Source organism: Zingiber officinale, chromosome 10A (assembly GCF_018446385.1).
Source record: "Zingiber officinale cultivar Zhangliang chromosome 10A, Zo_v1.1, whole genome shotgun sequence".
NCBI classification, from domain to species: Eukaryota; Viridiplantae; Streptophyta; class Magnoliopsida; order Zingiberales; family Zingiberaceae; genus Zingiber; species Zingiber officinale.
In genome coordinates, this window is record NC_056004.1 from 82,669,557 (window position 1) to 82,688,693 (window position 19,137).

The 19,137-nt window shown below is 40.8% G+C and overlaps 1 protein-coding gene and 1 pseudogene across 1 annotated transcript; one reads left to right on the forward strand and one right to left on the reverse strand.

Moving 5' to 3' along the window:
- The first annotated feature begins 9,895 nt into the window (after window positions 1–9,895).
- On the forward strand, window positions 9,896–10,745 carry LOC122027632 (probable ribose-5-phosphate isomerase 2). Its single transcript, XM_042586625.1, has one exon. The coding sequence runs from the start codon at window positions 9,896–9,898 to the stop codon at window positions 10,445–10,447; it is 552 nt and encodes a 183-aa protein (XP_042442559.1). The 3' UTR covers window positions 10,448–10,745.
- Window positions 10,746–12,894: 2,149 nt separating this feature from the next.
- LOC122026735 lies at window positions 12,895–15,759 on the reverse strand (annotated as a pseudogene).
- Between the last annotated feature and the right edge of the window lie 3,378 nt (window positions 15,760–19,137).

The following is a 19,137-nucleotide window of genomic DNA, read 5'->3' on the forward strand; positions in this document are numbered from 1 at the left end:
TGAGTGTGTAACTGGGATCAATCGACTGATGAAATTGGCAGTCGACTAGTGTAGTTGACTGAGCAATGACTAGGAGTGAACAAAGACATTATATTCGCTCATCCAGCAGCTACCAGTCGACTGGTATCTTTACCAGTAGACTGGTAAGTGGTCGTTGGCAGAATCTCTGATTTTGCCAAGTAGTTGTTGGCTATATCCAACGGCAGCACCAGTTAACTAATGAGTTTGTCAGCCAACTGGTACATAGGAAATAAGTTAATAAGTGATCAACTCTTTTCACTCTATTTATAGGGAGCTTGGGGCATTGAAGGATGTTACCATTTTGATTATATACTCCTAGTCTTTACCTCCAAGCTTTCAAAGCCTTCACTTGTCTTCCTACAGCTAATTCACAATCTTGTAAATAAGAAGAGTTTCCTTATGGGAGGTTTTGCTCCACCGAGAAGGAGCTCATTTACTTAGAGATTGTAGGAGACTAATCCATTGAAAAAAAAAAAAAGGTAGATCCGCTACCTTAGCGGCCCCCCTAGTGTCGGCCCCACGGATATGGAGGGAGGTTCATGCAGGTACACAGGCCATAGGCGCATGGCGGGGTAAACCCCAGGTCGTCAGTTCCTGAGAATCGACCCCTGGCCATTACGTCAGAGATACCATGCGCCCACCGTCTGTGCTACGCCCTGGGGGCGGAGACTAATCCATTGAAGGATTGATGGTTCGTCCACCTTGAGGACAAGCCGTGGAATAGGAGCAAGCAATCTCTGAACCACGTTACATCAATCTTGTTAGTATTTGTATTCTTATTTAGTTTCATTAGTTCATTAAGCACTAACAAGTTGTAGAAGCAAGAATTCGAAGAATGTCTATTCATTCCTCTTTCTTGCCGGCCTAAGATCCTCAACAAGTGATATCAAAGTGAGGATACTTTTCAATGAACTAATTGCCGAGAAGAGCACCTTCAACAAAATGACCACCTCACACAGCTAACCACCCAAATTCGAAGGAGACTTCTCTTTGTAGAAAAAAGATAATGGAGGTATTCTTCGATACCAATTTTGATATTATGCTAATCATGAGATATGGTTTTGAAGCACCTAAGGATGAACACAATGAGACAATCGACATAACAAGATGGACCAAGAAGCAAAGGGAAGAGCATTTAGCAAATTAAAAGGCCATGCATCATCTACTAATTAAATGTGCTTCCCTAACAAGAAGTGACTAGGATTGAAAACTACATAAGCGCCAAAGAATTGTGAGAAAAGCTAGTGGAGCTTCATGAAGGGACATCAAATGCAAAATTAGCAAGAAGAGACCTTCTCTAAACTCAACTCAACAACATCAAACTTGAAAAAGGAGAAAAGGTATCTTCACTTCATGGTAAAGTTAAAGAAATATTAAGTGGACTAACAAGTGTAGGTGATAAATTCTCCAACCGTGACATAATGATGAAAGCCATCAATGCTTTCCCAAGAACCACAACTGTGAGTTCAATTGTAGACTCATTCTACATTTCAAAGGATCTAGAGAAGAGCTCTCTAGATGAATTCTTCTCAACCATGTAGCTTCATGAGACTCGAATTGAAGGGTTAGATGGAGAAGCCCATAGATCAAGAGGAGTAGCCCTTGTGGCAAATAAGAAAAGGGGGAAGAAGAAGAAGTCACTATCCCCATCATCCTTCGACTCCGAAGAATCAAGTGCCTCAATGGATAGCGATAAAGAGGCGTATATGGTAAGAAAAATGAGAAGAGCATTTAAAATTTTTTCAACTAACAAATCTTATGTTAGGAAAAGTTTAAGAAGCAAGAGTAGAACTAGGGCAGTCATTTGTTATAATTTCCAAGAAGAAGGATACATGAGGGATCAATGTCCTCTTTTGAAGAAAATGGAAGGAAAGAAGAAGACAAAAGAAAAAGGGAAGAAGACCCAAAATCTAATAGCAACATAGGATGATCCATCATCATCAAAGGAAGAAAAACACCATGTATCCTATTTTTCTCTAATGGGAATTGATGATATTGTCCCCACTTTATCCGAAAAAAAAAAGAGGAAAGGAGCTCAAGTGAAGAAGAAGGGAACTCAAGTGAAAGGGGAGGACAAACATCAGATTCGGACATCTCAGTAAGTGAAGTACACAATCTCCCTACTCAAACCTTAGTTAAGATTATTACAAGTACAAATAGGGCCTTGTTTAAGGTTAAGAAGAAAAACAAAGCCTTGAAACATGATATTAGCATGTTTGAAGAAAAATTAGAATCCATAACTCTTAAGGATAATGATATGCATGCTTCTTCTTCTACTTTAAATGTATCATGTTTAGAAGAAAAAAATAATGATTTAAGAGAAAAAGTAGAATACCTTACTAAAGCCCTTGAGAAATTTGAAATTGGCTCTAAAACCCTAAATATGATCATTAGGAGCCAAAGGGCTAGTTTTAAGAAAAGGGATTAGGTTATGAGGAATTCAACAAGGATAAACCCTACCATTGTCTAATTTCTAGGGGCAATCAAGACAAAGACCATAGATAGAAAATGAATTTCCAAGGAATATTTGGTTAACACAATTATAAAGAACTTCTATTGGGTGTCAAAATCAATCCTCAAGGGTTAGAGGATTTAGGGTTTAATCAACCATAAATTTTATAATTCAAATGTTTGAAAAATGGTTGACTTAAGACCTAAAGGGGGAAGATTCGATCATTTCATCTCACAATGATTTTCTTTTATAACTCTAGACAAGGATGTGAGATGCTAGAATGATACATTTAATTCACTTATGCTTATGACATTTTAATGAGTTATGAATTGCATCAAATTTTAGTGATCATTGACCAACTATGGGGAAAGAAAATATTTAATTAATGAGTATCTTACCTATAGATCATAGTTTGACATTTTAAGTGTTTTGAAAATAATTCTATTTTTAAAAAATAGTGACTTAGTTTTTGAAAAACATAAGAATTCAAAATAAGTTTTAAAGTTGATATAAACTTGAGTGGTTTTCAAGGTTTTTGTCAAACTTTAAAAATATAATAAATTTTCATGAAAATATATTTTTACTTGGTAGAGGACATTAAAAGAAATATATTTTTAAAATTTCATGATTTTCCAAATTTTATAGATTTTTCTATATAATTTTGAAGTTGGCTTCAGAAGCTTAAATTTGAACTGACTGGTGATTATATTTTTCATCATTTTTCTTGTATTTTTAGAAATTAAACTTGGTTCAAATTAAGTCAAAATTGATACCATATTGTTCATGGTTGTTTGAGTGCAATCTTTTTGATGGTGTCAAAGGGGTAGAAGTGGGAAGGCTTAGGTTAGAAACTTATTTCTCCATATTTGTACAAAACTTGAAAATTAAAGTGTTAGAGCATATGTTAAGGGGGAGCTTGGTTTTATGCTTCATATTTTACATTACACTTATAATTTTCAAGTTGTTATTTATGTCTAACTTAAATATATTATCGTACATCAAAAAGGGAGAGATTGTGGGTGCAATCGACCTAGGTTTGATCAGGTACGATCATGGTTTTGATGTGTGTCAAAAAGTTTAAGTTAGGTTTCATATTGGTTTGATATATGTGCTTAAGTCATGCAGGACTTAGTAAACCACATATGAAAAGCTTGGTGAAACCAAGCTTGGGAAGCTCATCATAGAGCTCGGGTCCTTGAGATAGGTTAAGGATGATGTGGAAGATATCCGAGGGACTTTCAGACGAGGAGTAATAGAGTTGAGCCGAAGGATGTAGACTTCAAGGCAACATGAAGGATGCATGGAGAGGAGTCGCGGGCTTGAGTAAATCTGAGGGATAAAGGTCGACAAAGAGGGTTTTAAAGGGAAACTCTAGAGAGGATGAGAGTTGGTGTGTAACCAAGACTAGTCGACTGATGGAATTGGCAGTCAACTTGTCTAGTTGATTGAAAAATCGATTGGGAGTGAACAAAGGTATTCTATTCACTTAGCAAGAAGCTACCAGTCGGCTGGTATCTTTACTAGTCGATTGGTAAGTGGTTGTTGGTGATCATTGGCAAAATCTTTGATTCTACGAAGTAGCCGTTGGCTATATCCAACGGTAGTACCAGTCGACAAATGAGTTTGCCAGTCGACTGGTGTGCAGGAAATGAGTTAATAAGTAATCAACTCTTTCCACTCTATTTATAGGGAATTGGGGCATTGAAGGAGGTTACTATTTTGATTATAGAGTCCTAGTCTTTACCTCTAAGCTTCCAAAGCCTTCACTCTTCTTCCTACACCTAATTCCCAATCTTATAAAGAAGAAGAGTTTCCATGTGGGAGGTTTTGCTCCACCTAGAAGGAGCTCATTTAGTTGGAGATTGCCAGGGACTAATTCACCGAAGGATTAAGGATTCATCCACCTCAAGGACAAGCTATGGAGTAGGAACAGACAATCTCCAAACCATGTTACATTGATCTTGTTAGCGTTTGTATTCTTATTTAGTTTCATTAGTTCATTAAGCACTAACAAGTTTTAGGAGCAAGAATTCGAAGAATGTATATTCATCCTCCCTTTCTAGCTGGCCTTAGATCCTCAACAATAATATGGTCTTGAAAGAATTAAAGTAAGTTCTAGAGTAACATTAACCACAAGTGCATCACACATAAATGAGAACAATATGTTGGTGTGGGAAGCATCCGACGATCGAACCTGTGTTTTGATTATGTCAAAGGGTTCAAAATTAAGTTGCCTTGTTATCTAACATGTGTGAATGAGTTTGTAGGAAAGTCTTAAGTGTATCTAGGCAAAAGTCCTAGCTGCGGTTAGGTAGGCAGAAAACCCTAGGGGGTGGTAACCCTAGGTCCTGGTGGTAACCCTAGGTGAAGAAAAGTCCTAGCTGCGGTAGGTAAAGGGAAAACCCTAGCGATAGTAACCCTAGGTCCTAGGGGGTGGTAGCCCTAGGCGGGAAGTCTTGGCGGGTCGAAGCTTCGGGCAAAAATCCTAGGGGGCGAAAACCCTAGGTTGAAATTCTGGTGTCGCGAACCAGGTGAAGTCTGGACAGGTCATGGAGCGGACGTCCAGCATGAAGACCGAAAGCTTCAGACGCTGAGCAAAAGTCCAGTCGGTCTGGAGGACCGGACTAGCAACAGGTATATTCTCCTAAGTGGAGTAGGTAAGGATGTGTTCCCCACTAAGGGAACAGTAGGCGTCGGTTCGACATAGGATTTTCGGACGGAAATTCGAAGTCAGAACCAGACTGTCCGGTGAGTGTCGAACATTTATTTTTATGTTATTATTATGCTAACTTTGTTTTACAGGATATGTTGTTGTTCTATGGACTAACGTAGCTTCCAGGACGAAGAAAGAGCTCAAATCCCTGGATGAATAGTGTTCGGGGCACCTCCATGGAACTTGGAGGTGCCTCGGATGCTTTGGAAGAAGGAGCGCGCGAAGTCAAGCTAGAGGCGCCCTCAAGGAGTGCTAAGGCGTCTCGGATGGGCTTGAAGGCACCCTCCATGGCATTGGAGGCACCTTCAAGAGGATGAGCGGCGACTTCTTCAGCTCTTATCTTCGCTGCGGAATTGGCAGAGTTGAGTGCGCCCTCAAGGACGTTGAAGGCACCCTCAATGGGCTTTATAAGGAGGTCTCGAGCAACAGCATGATCAATCACTTTTTCTGAGCATCTTTCAACTATTTGCTGCTAACAAGATGATCCGACTGAGCCATAACAAGACCCCGACGACCCAAAGTTGCGAATTTCAAATTCCTATTGTCGATATAATTTCAGTTTAGTTAAATTGTAATATTATTCTTGTAATATTTGTGCGATTATTGTTGTTGCCCAAAGTAAACACTCAACGAGCGTGAGCCTTGGAGTAGGAGTCGCCACAAGCTTCGAACCAAGTAAATCATTGGTGTTTGCATTTGTTCTTGTTTACTTTATTTCCGCTGTGTTATTCGTTGATTTTTCGAAACGAAAAGTGAAAGCCATGGACAGGAAAATAAAAAGAAAAAAAATCAGGTGGGTATTAACATGGAATGCAAAATAGGTAAGCAAAAACAAGCATGTAACAGGTATCCGGTAGTGACAAACTGATGTAGATAAGAAACATACTTATTACTACTTGTTAAAAATTACTATGCATATCAAATGACATATCTAAAAAGATAAGTCAAAGTACCCACCTCCAATAGAAAGGTCCAATTCGGTCCAAATCCGACGTCGAGATGCTCGTCTCGCGTCAAAGTCCTGTGTCACCAATATATATACTTTATTTAGCTACAACTCAAATGAATAGCTAAATAAAAATCCTTATCCAATGGTTAATTAGGGTTAGTTACCTAATCCCCAATCAACCCATTAGATTAATAATCCAAACCTAAAATAAATCCAACAGTTGACTAGGGTTATTTGCCTTAACCCTAATCATCCCATTAGATTAATCTAAACAAATAATTCTAAGCACAATCAACTACTAAATGATCAAATTACACCATGATCCACCACAAAGATCCATTATCCACAACATGTAACTAAATCCCTACTCCTTACCTCGATTCACAGCCGAAAAGGTTGCTGGTTGGCGTGCTGCCGGCAAGGAAACACTACTGGAATCTACCTCTCTGCCATGATCAACTTGTTGTCCACCAACCGGATACCCTAGTACACAGAACCTCACCTCCTGGAATTCCTTCTGTTCGGTTCAAGGCAGAACCAAGAAATAGAGATCACTAATCCAAAACAACACGTAGAAATCATACCCTAGTAGCTTACTGATGGAAACAACGAGGGATGCTTACCGTGTGTGAAATGGAAGCTTGAGCACAAGACAGTAGATCCAAGCTGGCAATGACCAAAACTAGGGCACAGATAGGCAGTGGCTACTACAGTACCGAGCCGGAGCAAAGGAAGGCAGCATGGTGATCGACCGAAGTGACCAAATCAGTGACGCAGTGGCTCGGCGTCCGATGGCTGGTGACCGGCAGCCGACTGATTTGGCATCGCAAGGGAGAGGGAGAGGAAGATGATCGGTGCTGTGAAGAAGGGAGGCGACACTACTGCCTCGGGCGCACGAGGGCATCACCGGTCGAAGGGAAGAGATCGGTTGAGGGAAGAGTCGTCGATCGCCGAGGGAAGAAGTCGCGAAGAAAACTAGGGCACGGTGAGGTCCGTCGGTGGCGCGGCAGCAACTCACTAAGAGGGAGCAATGCTGCGAGGTTGGAGGAGACGAAGAAGAAGAAGATGCAAACACCCTCGCCCTACGATTTTGTATGCGAGGGGAGGAGAAATCGCCGCGTGTGGCGCCAGTTGGGAAAAGGAGCGGTTAGGGCAGAAGATCGAGAGAGGAGAAGGTGCGGGGGGGCGTCGGGGATGGCTCGGGCATGGGTTCGGCAAGGGAAGGAAAAGAATAAAAGAAAAAGGAAAGGAAAATAAAAGGAAAAAAATCAAACATTTCCTCGCTTAAATGGGGTAGCCTAAACAGGCTTTCCCGGGACCCAATTTTTATCCCCGTAACCGAAGTCATACGGTCTCCGAAAAATTCCTAAAAATTTTGAAAAATTCCCTTATGGTGATTCACCCATTTTCGATATTTTACAGGGCACTTAGTGATCAAATGTCCAACGGAAAGTTGGTAAGAGAAAAGTTCAAGTAGGTCAAAGGTTGACCAAACACTTAGTTAAAAAGTCCCAATAAGTCATGGTTAATCAAATATTGAGTAATGAAAAGTCTCAACATGTCACATATGACTGGATGTTGAGCAAAGGAAATCCTGGTAGGTTGAGGTCAGTTGGATACCAGTCAAGACATAAATTCAGCCTTGAAAAGACTGAATTTAAGGTTACCAATCAATTGGGATGATGTGACAATTGATTGGTAAACTCTAAATTCGAAATTCATGGTTTAGGGGTTGGATAATCGATTAGTATAATTGATTGGCCTAAGGCAATCGACTGACCTAAGTTTCTCATTCGAACAGAAGCTTGCTGAATCAATTTGTAAATTAATTTAGCATTGTCAATCGATTGGTAGTGATTTCTCTGCGAACAGAAGATTTTGGAATCGATTGAGTCAATTGATTGGAAGCTGACAACCTATTTTTATGATTCACCAATTAATTGGTCGAGTAAAAAGAATCGTTCTACAGGTTTGAATGGTCAGATCTGATGTGGCAAACAATTGTGGATAAGATCAATCGATTGGAATGCGTTTTTTACCTAGAAAGCAACCCTAGAAAAGGGGGTTTCATGGAGATTAGAAGGGATTCATTCTTGAGGATTTCGAGACAAAGTACTGCTGCATTTCCAACCACTAAAAGAAAATCTAAAGCAAGAAAAGAGCAAACAAAGTAAGATTCTTCATTGTAAAGTCATTTTCGATTTCTTTTATAATCATATTTTATTTTTTTTATCGTTTTCTTATAAAAATAAGTTTGTACGAGGCTTCTCCGCCTCCGAAAAATTTTTGAGGGGGAGGACATTCATAATGGAAGTGATTGTTGGAATGGACCCTTGAATTAGTCACCTAGGTAGCCAATATCAAGTAAAATCTCGAAGTTGTGTATGTGGAGTTAAAGTTGATTCAAATTTCCACTGCACATTTAACAACGAGCACAAAGCAACTATAAGATGCGATCAAAGCTATTCACCGTCCCTAACTCACACAAATCCTAACAATCTAAGTCCTAAAAGATCATCTAAAAGTTTTGCCAAATTCCATAAATAAGTAATGTCTAGTCTTCCTTTGTGTCATTTTAATCCTACTTATTATGTAATCATACTGAAAGTAATCAATTTTTATTTAGTTATTTTGATATATTTGACAAAAGATTTTAAGTTAGATTGATGTTATGTTCATTGACGGATTTTGTTAAAGGTGTAAATGCAAAAGTCTTGTCAAAGGTGTAAATGCAAAAATTTAAATAGATCCAAGTCTACCAAGATCTTTTGGTAAAGTTGTAAAAAGGTGGAACCGCCACCCTAGTGGTCCCCTGGGCCTGGCCCCCCAAGATTCCAGAGGGAGTAAATCACGGTTAATGCAGGGCAAGAGAGGTGACTGGGGGTCGCAGGAATTTTTGGCACAGCAGACCAGGATTTTAACCCCGTGTGCAGCTGGCGACCTTTGACCCTAGAACCTTAGCTGCAAGAATCAGGCACCTCTCCAGCTGATCCAGCCCGTGTTTGGTAAAGCGAGATTCGGAGAGGAGACCTCTCCTGAGGAATATTTAGAGGAGAACTTTCTTAATGAGCAAGAGAAAATAAGCCTTTTCTTATGATGGTATGGTGATTAAAATATGAAGTATTATTAACTTGAAGTGCCTGGCATGTCTTTTTATATATCTTGATTATTTATACTAATGATTAGTAGTTATACTTCCTCTGTGTTAATTTAAGGATGGATTGACAGAGGCGCTGAGACGAACGACGTATCTTATTTTTTACCATATAGACAACAAAGTAAGTATTTGACTATGGAAGATTATTCTAAAGGCATGTTTGGTTCGGGGTTATCTTTGATAACCTTGGTTATCCATCCAAGGTTATCCACCAAAACCTTGTTTGGTTTTGGTAATTGATGATTCCTAAGTTATGCTACATGCCTGACACATCAGCAAGTTGGGCATATAGCTCGGAATCAGAAAACCCCATAAAACTGGGGTTTTCTTTGATTCCCTGGTTAACCAAAATATTAAGACAATATTATCCTTCGTTATTTACCCTTTGAGACAAAAATAACCTTATAGATTTACCAAATTTCAATCTACCCCTCCAATATAATCAAACCTCTCGAGCGATCTTCCGATCCGGCGATGGGATCACCATTCCTCCTCCAACCCTCTCGCTCGCTGACGGAAGAAGCTATGGCGGCTGCCGGCCAGTCCCAGGATGATCTGAAGCGCATCGCCGCCCTACGCGCCGTGGAGCTGGTGTGGTCCGGCATGGTCCTTGGCCTCGGCACCGGCTCCACCGCCGCCCACGCCCTCGACCGCATCGGCGACCTCCTGCGCGGCGGCGACCTCCGTGACATCGTCGGCATCCCCACTTCCGAATGGGCCGCCGGCATCCCCCTCACCGATCTTGCCGCGCACCCGGTGGTCGACCTATCCATCGACGGCGCGGACGAGGTTGACCCGGCGCTCAACCTTGTGAAGGGCCGCGGTGGCTCCCTCCTCCGGGAGAAGATGGTGGAGGGCGCCAGCCGCCGCTTCATCGTCATCGTCGACGACTCCAAGCTCGTTCCGCGCCTCGGTGGCAGCGGCCTCGCCATCCCCGTGGAGGTCATCCCCTTTGGCTGGGCCCTCACTCTCCGCCGACTACAGAACCTCTTCGACGGCACGCCCGGCTTCAACCTCAAGCTCCGTACGGCTTCAATCAACGCCAAAGCTAGCGCCTTTACCGAAAAAGAATCCGAAATTGAGCCATTTGTGACGAATAACAAGAACTACATCGTGGACCTGTTCTTCGAGGATGGAATCCACGGAGATCTATAGGCCATCAGCGATGACCTCCTGAGGATCACCGGCGTGGTCGAGCACGGAATGTTCCTCGGATTGGCGACGTCCGTGATCGTAGCCAGGAAGGATGGGGTGGTGTTGATGGACAAAGAGGCGAAGTCAAATGGTTTCTGAGAGGCATGTGATCGAGTTCAAAGCTAAATTATGTGTTGTTTCAAACATCATAAAGAAACCAGTTTTGACAGTATGGAAACATCAACTGTCTCCATTAAGCTTCGACTGCTAATTCAGTGATGGATAAACAATCAAGTTTCAGTAGATTTATTTTGGATTACAGCATTACAGATCTCTGTCTTGAACTGTCTTTTCTTTTCTTAGTTTTCTAAGTTGTGTATCAACTATCAAGTTTCAGAGATTGAAATGCAGTGGATAGCTATCAGGAAAATCTCAAAAAATAATAATCTCATTTAATCCTAGTAATATATCTAATCTGTGAAACACTTTCCTGTCTTTTTTACAAGTCCTCTGGTGTTTTCTTTTTCAGTCTTCTTCTGAAGAAGCAGCGTGAATTGGTTCTGGTTCCCTGATTCAAGTTGATTTTGCTCGAGATTTTGACAAAGTCAACCCTCAATTCCCAGAGTCTACAATTTCATGAGCCCTTCTTTTTGAGAATAATGCTACGCTGTTCATCTGCAATGAAAAATCTATTCTCATGGAATCAAATTAAATTATTGGGAGTAATCTGAAATTTAAAAAAAGGAAAATAAATATTCTTTCCAAAATCTCGTTGGTCTAAAAAAAAGTAAAAAATTCCGCACATCTATTAAGGGAGTACATTGAAAACTTAGTAAAGACTTGTATTTTTAAAATATATAATAAATTAACAGGAGACCTTTAAATAAAATTTTAAATTTCAATATCAAACCTTACCTTTGAGTATAGGGGTATAAATAATTTCAAAAAATAAAAAAATAAAAAATATAAATTTTAAAAATTTTAAAAATGTTAAAAAATTTTAAAAATGTTAAAAATTTTAAAAAATTTAAAAAAAAAATTTTAAAAATAAAAAATTTATAAAAATAAAAATAAAATAAATAAATAAATAAATCAAAATTAAAATAAAAAAAATAAAAAATAAAAATATAAATAATATAAAAATATAAAAATATTAAAAAAATAAAAAAACACATAAAAAGTAAAAAAATATACAGGAAAAAGAAAAGTAAAAAATATTAATAAATAAATAAATAAATAAATAATAATAATAATACTATGTATAGTTAGTTTTGTAATTAAGGGTAATACGGTAAAATATTAAACCAGGGTATTCATTAAAACCTTCAAACAAACAAGTTTTTGTTGCATTACCTAGGTTGAACCAAATAACATTTGGTTATGTTTTATTCCCCATAACCTTGGTTATGTGATTACCTGGTAATCACATAACCAAGGTTATACATGATGACTTGAACCAAACGCACCCTAAAAGCTTTAGTTCTCAATCAGTAATAACTTTCTTGTGCATAAATTTTATATTTATAAATAAAAAATTAATATTCTATGCTAGATTTCTATAAACTCTCAAAATAGAGTTCTTTTACATAGTGAAATTTGAGTTTGATCCACCAAATGAATCGATAAGTCATGGAATAAAACCTAGAATTTGAACCACGTTAGCAAATTATTTTATATTCTCATGTGCATACTCTAATTTGCAATAAACATAAGCACAATTTGAATTACTTGTTTGGAGATCAAGGTGCAATTCATCCCTTGATCCAACATTTTGTACCACACAATTTGAATTGCTTTGCTTTTTGTAATATATGAGATTTTCAATTATGAGGCAATAACTATTCGCCCTCTCCCTTTTAACCAAATATTGGAGTGTTTAAATCTCATTGTAACGCATTATATTTGAAGAATTCAAATTACTTGTGGCGTTGAGCCGTCCGTCAAAATCTATTTGTGCTTCCCGATGGCCTATGAAAATTTTTTATGACGATCGGACCAGTCACCTACAGGATTAATCGGATTGTACGAGTTAAATACATGAATTATCATTATAAAAAAACATATGGAAGTCTCGTTCCTCATTTGTCTCTCTTTATAACGCGGAGGGAGAAAAACATCTCATATCTAATACAACATATAGCAAAATACAAGGTTGAGAATTTAATTCCTCAACAATGAACATCTAGACACAACACTATCAAAAATTAAACCTAAGAATGAAAAAAGCATCCTATTGGAGATCCAATACATAGTAATCCTCCTCCAACACTGCCAATCACGAAGAACTTTGCCTAGCACATTGCCCATCTGACCCATGATTGAACATCTTCCACAAAATATTAGGAACTTATACAAATCAATAATGTACAAGCAAATGCTGCATTTGGACGATCAATGGAACTATGACTATCATTGAACATCCTCCATGTTGACCCTAGGACGGGTTGACGGAGACGCTAGGACGAACGTATTCATCTTTTTTGCCACCAATGGAACTATGATGATTGTACTCAGATTTTCCTCTGGATTCTCAATCCAAAAGCATCTTCTTCCTCAAGAGCACACTGAATTTGAAAGAAAGAGAGCAGAGCTTTTCCACTGCGTAGTCATCTGTCATCTCCTCACCTCTGCGCTCGTTCCCTTACACATGCACTCAGGGATAGGGTAAGCAGTCACGTCCTTGCTGGCCTTGCCAGTGCGCCACTCCGGCTGCCCCATCGATCCCCAGTGCAGCTCCCTCACGATCCGCTCAAACTCACGCTCCGGAAGAGAGGCAGCATCTGTCGCTTGTTCGGCCTGATGAACTTCCTGTGCCTGGCGAAGGACCGGTGGCCCTGCATCAGGTGCCCCATGTTCCCGCCGTGAGACGGCATGAACACGTCGCTCTGCTCGCAGACTATGTAGTCCACCGCAGTCAACACCGACGCCCGGCTCGCGAACGGCCGCAGCTCGCCCGGCGAAGAGATGCTCTCCTTGTTGTAGACATTCGGGAACGCGGTGGTCAGAGGCCGCAGCGCCTCAGCGCCGCCCAGTGGCCGCCCGCCCGCCCAGTAGATCATTGCGTCCCTGGGAGTTCCGAGTGCTTTCAGGAGCCTGGTGATCTCGAGAGCGTTCAACGGGCAGAATCCGGCAAGCTTGCGCTCGTGGAAGGTCATGTTCGATCTTCCTGTGAGGAGCTTCGGTCGTAGCTTCCGCTTCCGGCGGATGATCTCGTCGTATTCCGGGCTGAGTCCAGGGAGGCACCCGGTGCGCACCCACACGTCCTTCTCCAACCGTAGGTGCAGCGCGAGGTAAGGTCCCTTGCTGCGCATCCTACTGGCGAGCTTATCCCCGAACTCTTGGATCGGCGCAGCAAATCTCAGGGCATGGAACGCAACCTTGAACAATCGAAGGAGAGATTTCATTAGCTTGTGCTTCACCATTTCGATGATTCTATTACAGCCTTACAGGAATCGTACAAAAGATTACTTTGCATCGAAGCTTTTGGAGATCTGGAGGGAGATCTTTGGATAATCTGGAATCTAAGCCTCTGAGAAGAAGAACACCATCTCTGTTCATCTGCAGAAACACAGTGAGAGATCAAGCCTACCGTTGTCAAAATCCAAATTTTAATTTTTCGAACTCCTTTTTCGATCGGAAATCAAGGGAAAAAGTCATCATGAGCCTCCCTTCTGTTCATGATAGCTACACTTCAGCAAGCATGATGGTGACGAAATTGCAGGATCGGTTAACGGTTCAATTTTTCTGATCAAGCTTCAATTACGAGGAGAAGAATGGAGGCCATGAGATTGAAGGGCGATGAAATACTTACTCTCTTGAGATATCTTTTCTCGATCAACTGAGGGGAGGCGTGGAGAGGGAGCTGGTTCTCCAACACCGGCCTCATTCTGATGTGAGTCGACGGCAGCGACGACACCACCTTGACGTCGTCTGAAAGAACCTTCTTGAAGTGCTCCAGATTGAATATGTCGTTGAATTCGCTGTGCGGTATCAGAAAGATCAAAACTTTGCGTTCCGGGAGGGAGGAAGAGGACGAAGAGATGTTAGATTGGGATTCTCCTCGAGAACTCACCTCTCGTCGCCCCAAATGGCATTGACTTGGAGAATGGGCACGACAAGCGCCGTCCCGAGAATATGGGTTGATCCCGTCCGGAAGCTGAGTCGGATGGAGGACGACTGTGCTGTCGTCGGTGTTGACGGGGTCGTTGAGATGCGTCGCTGCCGCTGTACTTCTTGCGAGGGTTATCGCAAGGAGATGACGGAAGACGATGATTAGGATATGACGAGGTGGGGTTCTCCTGCGCGCACTCAGACAAGCACCCAGATCGTTAGAGATCAAGAACCAGGGAAAAAGTTCCCGGGTCAGGTCTTCCGACGCTCAAGTCAGGTACTTTTTCCTCCGAAGTACAATGAAATGAAAAGACGAAAAGTAAAGGACGAATGCCAAAAGATGAGTGAGTGTACCTGCGTAAGGGAAAAAGCCTCCCTTTTTATATGGCAGTGGGTACTTTTGGAGTCTGACGAGTGTCAGGGAATGTCGGGTGTCAGGGTTTGTTTGGCGATAAATGACATTCGGCATCTTCCTATAGACCTGAGGAGGGATCGGTGGGCAATGAGCCCTAGACCGTTAGCATATTCCCTGACATGCGGTGATTATTCTCTGACAGGTTGTTACAATTCCCTGACTTGATTGTCGTGTAGTGCATGCCCACCCAGGTCCGTTAACCCTGGACTAGGTCCCTGTACCTACAAACCTTGACCTGTGGGCACAGACCTGCATTCCCTATCCTGTGTTTATCTCCCCGTAGATCCAGATCTGTATGTCCAGTTTTGCATTTGTCATTCGGTAAATCCCGGTAACTCCAGACCTACACTTACCGCCCTGCCAAACGAGGCTTTCGCTGGTCGTTCCTTACGTCTCTTCCTATATGCATGACCCTACTTCGTCTTTTATCTTGTAAGTTCTAAACCGTACGTCCTGGTCTACATATCCTGTTCTTCATGTCTTATCTTCTTATCCTGTAAATCCTGACCTGAAAGCCTTAGTCTGCTTATCCTGAGATGTACATCCTACCTTCTGAGTTCCTTCTTGCCATGTAGGTCTAACCCCTGACCTGTAAGTCCTGACCTTTAAGCCTTAGTCGGCCTATCCTAAATTGTACGTCCCTATTCTGCATGTCTTATCCTGTATCCTGTAAGTCCTGACCTGTAAGCCTGAGTTCGCCTATCCTGAATTGTACGTCATTGTTCTGCATGTCTTATCCTGTATCCTGTAAGTCCTGACCTGTAAGCCTGAGTCCGCCTATCTTGAATTGTACGTCCCTGTTCTGCATGTCTTATCATGTATCTTGTACGTCCTGACCGGTAAGCCTGGGTCCGCCTATCCTGAGTTGTGCATCCTACCTTCCGAGTTCCTTTTTGCCATGTAGGCCTAACCCCTGACCTATAAGCCTTAGTCCGCCTTAGTCCGCCTATCGTGAATTGTGCGTCCCTGTTTTGCATGTCTTATCCTGTATCCTGTAAGTTCTAACCTATAAGCCTGAGTCTGCCTATCTTGAATTGTACGTCCCTGTTCTGCATGTCTTATCCTGTATCCTGTAAGTCTTGACCTGTAAGCCTGAGTCCGCCTATTCTGAATTGTACGTCCCTGTTCTACATGTCTTATCCTGTATCTTGTACGTCCTGACCTGTAAGGCTGGGTCCACCTATCCTGAGCTGTACATCCTACCTTCCGAGTTCCTTTTTGCCATGTAGGCCTAACCCCTGCACGCAACTTATGCCCGACCAGGACCGCCTTGTGATCTGGGCTTTCGACCACCACATAGGCTGGACCTTTGATGTAACGACCACCCTTCTCACTACTCTCTAAAGGTGTCCATTACATAACTACTATAAACTCTTACTTAACTAGTGTAACAAACTGTACTTAAATTTTTCCAGAAAACTTAAAATTTCGGCAGAGTATATGCTGTTCGGTAAGACTAAAATACAATACAATACTCCAAAATTCAGAACATGCACATATAACTCATAATAGCAGAAACATATGAAACTATATCTCAATGCAAACACAACATATCTACTTACTAAACAAAACTCATCTTAGCATGCGATCTAAAACAAGAATAATCTCAAATGACATGAATATAAGGTACAATCTCAAATGTTTCTTAACCACTAAAACACGGAAACTTAATAATGCCCCAAGTCTCTCCCATAGTCCTGGCATCACACATCATCAAACACCTCCTTGTCGCCTTCCTTTACTATAGCTTTTCCTTTCCTTTATCTGCAGTAAGAGGAAATGTAATCTATAAGCAAAATTGCTTAGTAAGCGCTATCTAACTCACAAAAACTCGAGTATGCATGTAAGCTGAAAGAAATCTAGAAACTGAATGCTCAAAAGAAGATACTACTCATGCTCATCTAACAGCAAAGGAAACAAGGCATACTGAAATGCTAAACATATAAAGCAAATCTAAACAAACATGCCAGCATACAAGAAAACTAAACTTGATGAATTTTAAACTTACGTGAAGCTTATTTTACTTGTTCAAAAACTTATACTTTAATACTTTAAAATAATAATAAAGCTTCTCTTGGGCCCAGGCTTAGTACCAATGCGCGCTCCCTAATAGGGACTGTGGTAGCTAGTCACCAGTCCTACAAGGGTAAAGACCTTGGTCTTACCAGGGCCAAGACCTTGGAATTGGTCACCTGGATTTGTTTAACGACACCCTTGGAAGTCGGGTACTATCCTTTTTAAAATAAAATACTTGTTATCTTTTATTACTTCTAATATATAATGCCTCGGCATTTTAATAAGCACCTTGTGTGCTAAAATCCCTAAAGTCTTGACCTTTGGATCTACTTAAGGCCTTAGACCTTTTTCTTTCTTATACTTTATCTTTCTTATACTTGTTAATACCTCTAAAAACAATGTCTCATACAAATTCTAACTTTGAAATGCTTAGATAAATGAAATTGCACACTTAAACATACTAAGATTGAATGCTTAAACAAACTGAAATTGGATACTTAAACAAACTAAAACTGCTGTGCTTGAGAAGTTTCAAAAATTTCAGTTCAAACAAACAAATAAATCTGCATACTATGACTAACAAAAATCTGCATACTACTAATAAATTTCTGCATACTACCAATAAATCCCTGCATACTACTAATAAATTCCTGCATACTATGCCCACAAAAATCTGTATACTACTAATAAATTTCTGCATACTATTAATAAATTTCGGCACACAAGCTTGATAAAAATTCTGCACCGTAAGCTTTGAAAGGGTTGTTCGTGCCCCCCTTTTACAGTACAAACCAAAACCCATGAAAAAAACTTGTTCAAGCTTATACTTTTATAGAGCAATAGAAAATAAAACTGCAGGTCTAATTACACTACCAAAGAATCTGGTCGAATGCCCTCAAAATCCAAAACCAAAAGTTGTTCATCTTCATTTCATAACACAAAATCGAAAGCTAACAGTAAGGAAGAAAACTAACTATATGCTCAAAATTTATCCAAGCTATCTTATGTTCATTGCCCAGTAATAACATCCGAAGCCTACAAAACTCTTACTTGAACCAATCCCACCTGTTAAGATTCCCATATAGAGAAATCTACATTAGAAATTCAGAATTCCTAATTACAAAGCCTGAAGAAATCAACCCTCATGTTTAGTCTTTAACAATCCTTCCTTTCTTTGTTTCCTTTTTAAGACTCACGGCAGAACTTCAAGATCTTTAAGCATGTTACAGTATATATGCAAGGAAGAAGGAAAAAGAATCTTAAATCTACCCTTAACCCTCTAACATACAGATTCTGTGCAACATGATCCGAAACAAAAAGAACTAAATCCCTAGCAAGCATAAATTCTACTCAAACACAATCCGAAACAAAGGAGCATCCTGTGGATGGTAAGGAGTGAAACAAAACTCCAAAACTACTCTTACTGCAGGTGAGAAGCAACTTAAAATGGTTTCTTGGACTCACAACCGGAGAAAGGCAGCTAGGGCTTCGGGAAAACTCGAGCTCTCGACCTCTGCTTCGTGCTTACGGCTCCTCCTCGACGAGAGGACCTCGTATTGGTGAAGAACTCCCGGAGTTAGCCACTCACCAGCCGCCGGAAGAAAACCCTAATCTCCCTCTCGGTTTCGCCCAACAGAGCCACCCTCGCACGCAGAAGAGGAAGAAGGGAAAGTGTTAGGTCACGAGCAAATAACTCAACTTCCCCTCTTAATACCCCATATTTCTGTTATCAACTACCCTTAAAATATATTTCGTCCCTTATTTGATCAGCATCGCCCGCTTGGACACTTGGTCAGCCGGATTCGCTTAAGAGTTGGCTCGGCCGGAGGTCGCGGGTTCGAACCTCGGCCGAACCTATTTATTTTTTGAAACTTCTCCCTTTTGGTAAAAATACCAAACAAACTCCAAAAATTGTATAAAATACTCTAAAAATTCTTAAAAATCTCTAGAATATTTCTAAAGCATTTCTAATTATTTTTAAGCACTATTAGGACTCAAAATGAGGAAATTTGGGTTGTTACATTTGACCACCACATAGGCTTGACATCTGACCGTCACGTGGGCTTGACTTCTTACCGCCTTGTCGGCTTGACTTCTGACCACCACGTGGACTTGACTTCTGATCGCCACGTAAGCTTGACTTCCGACCACGTCAGCTATCTGACCCCTC

Bases quoted from the DNA above. Each gene is read 5' to 3' on its own strand.
- LOC122027632 (XM_042586625.1), top strand. From the start codon at position 9,896: ATGGTCCTTGGCCTCGGCACCGGCTCCACCGCCGCCCACGCCCTCGAC.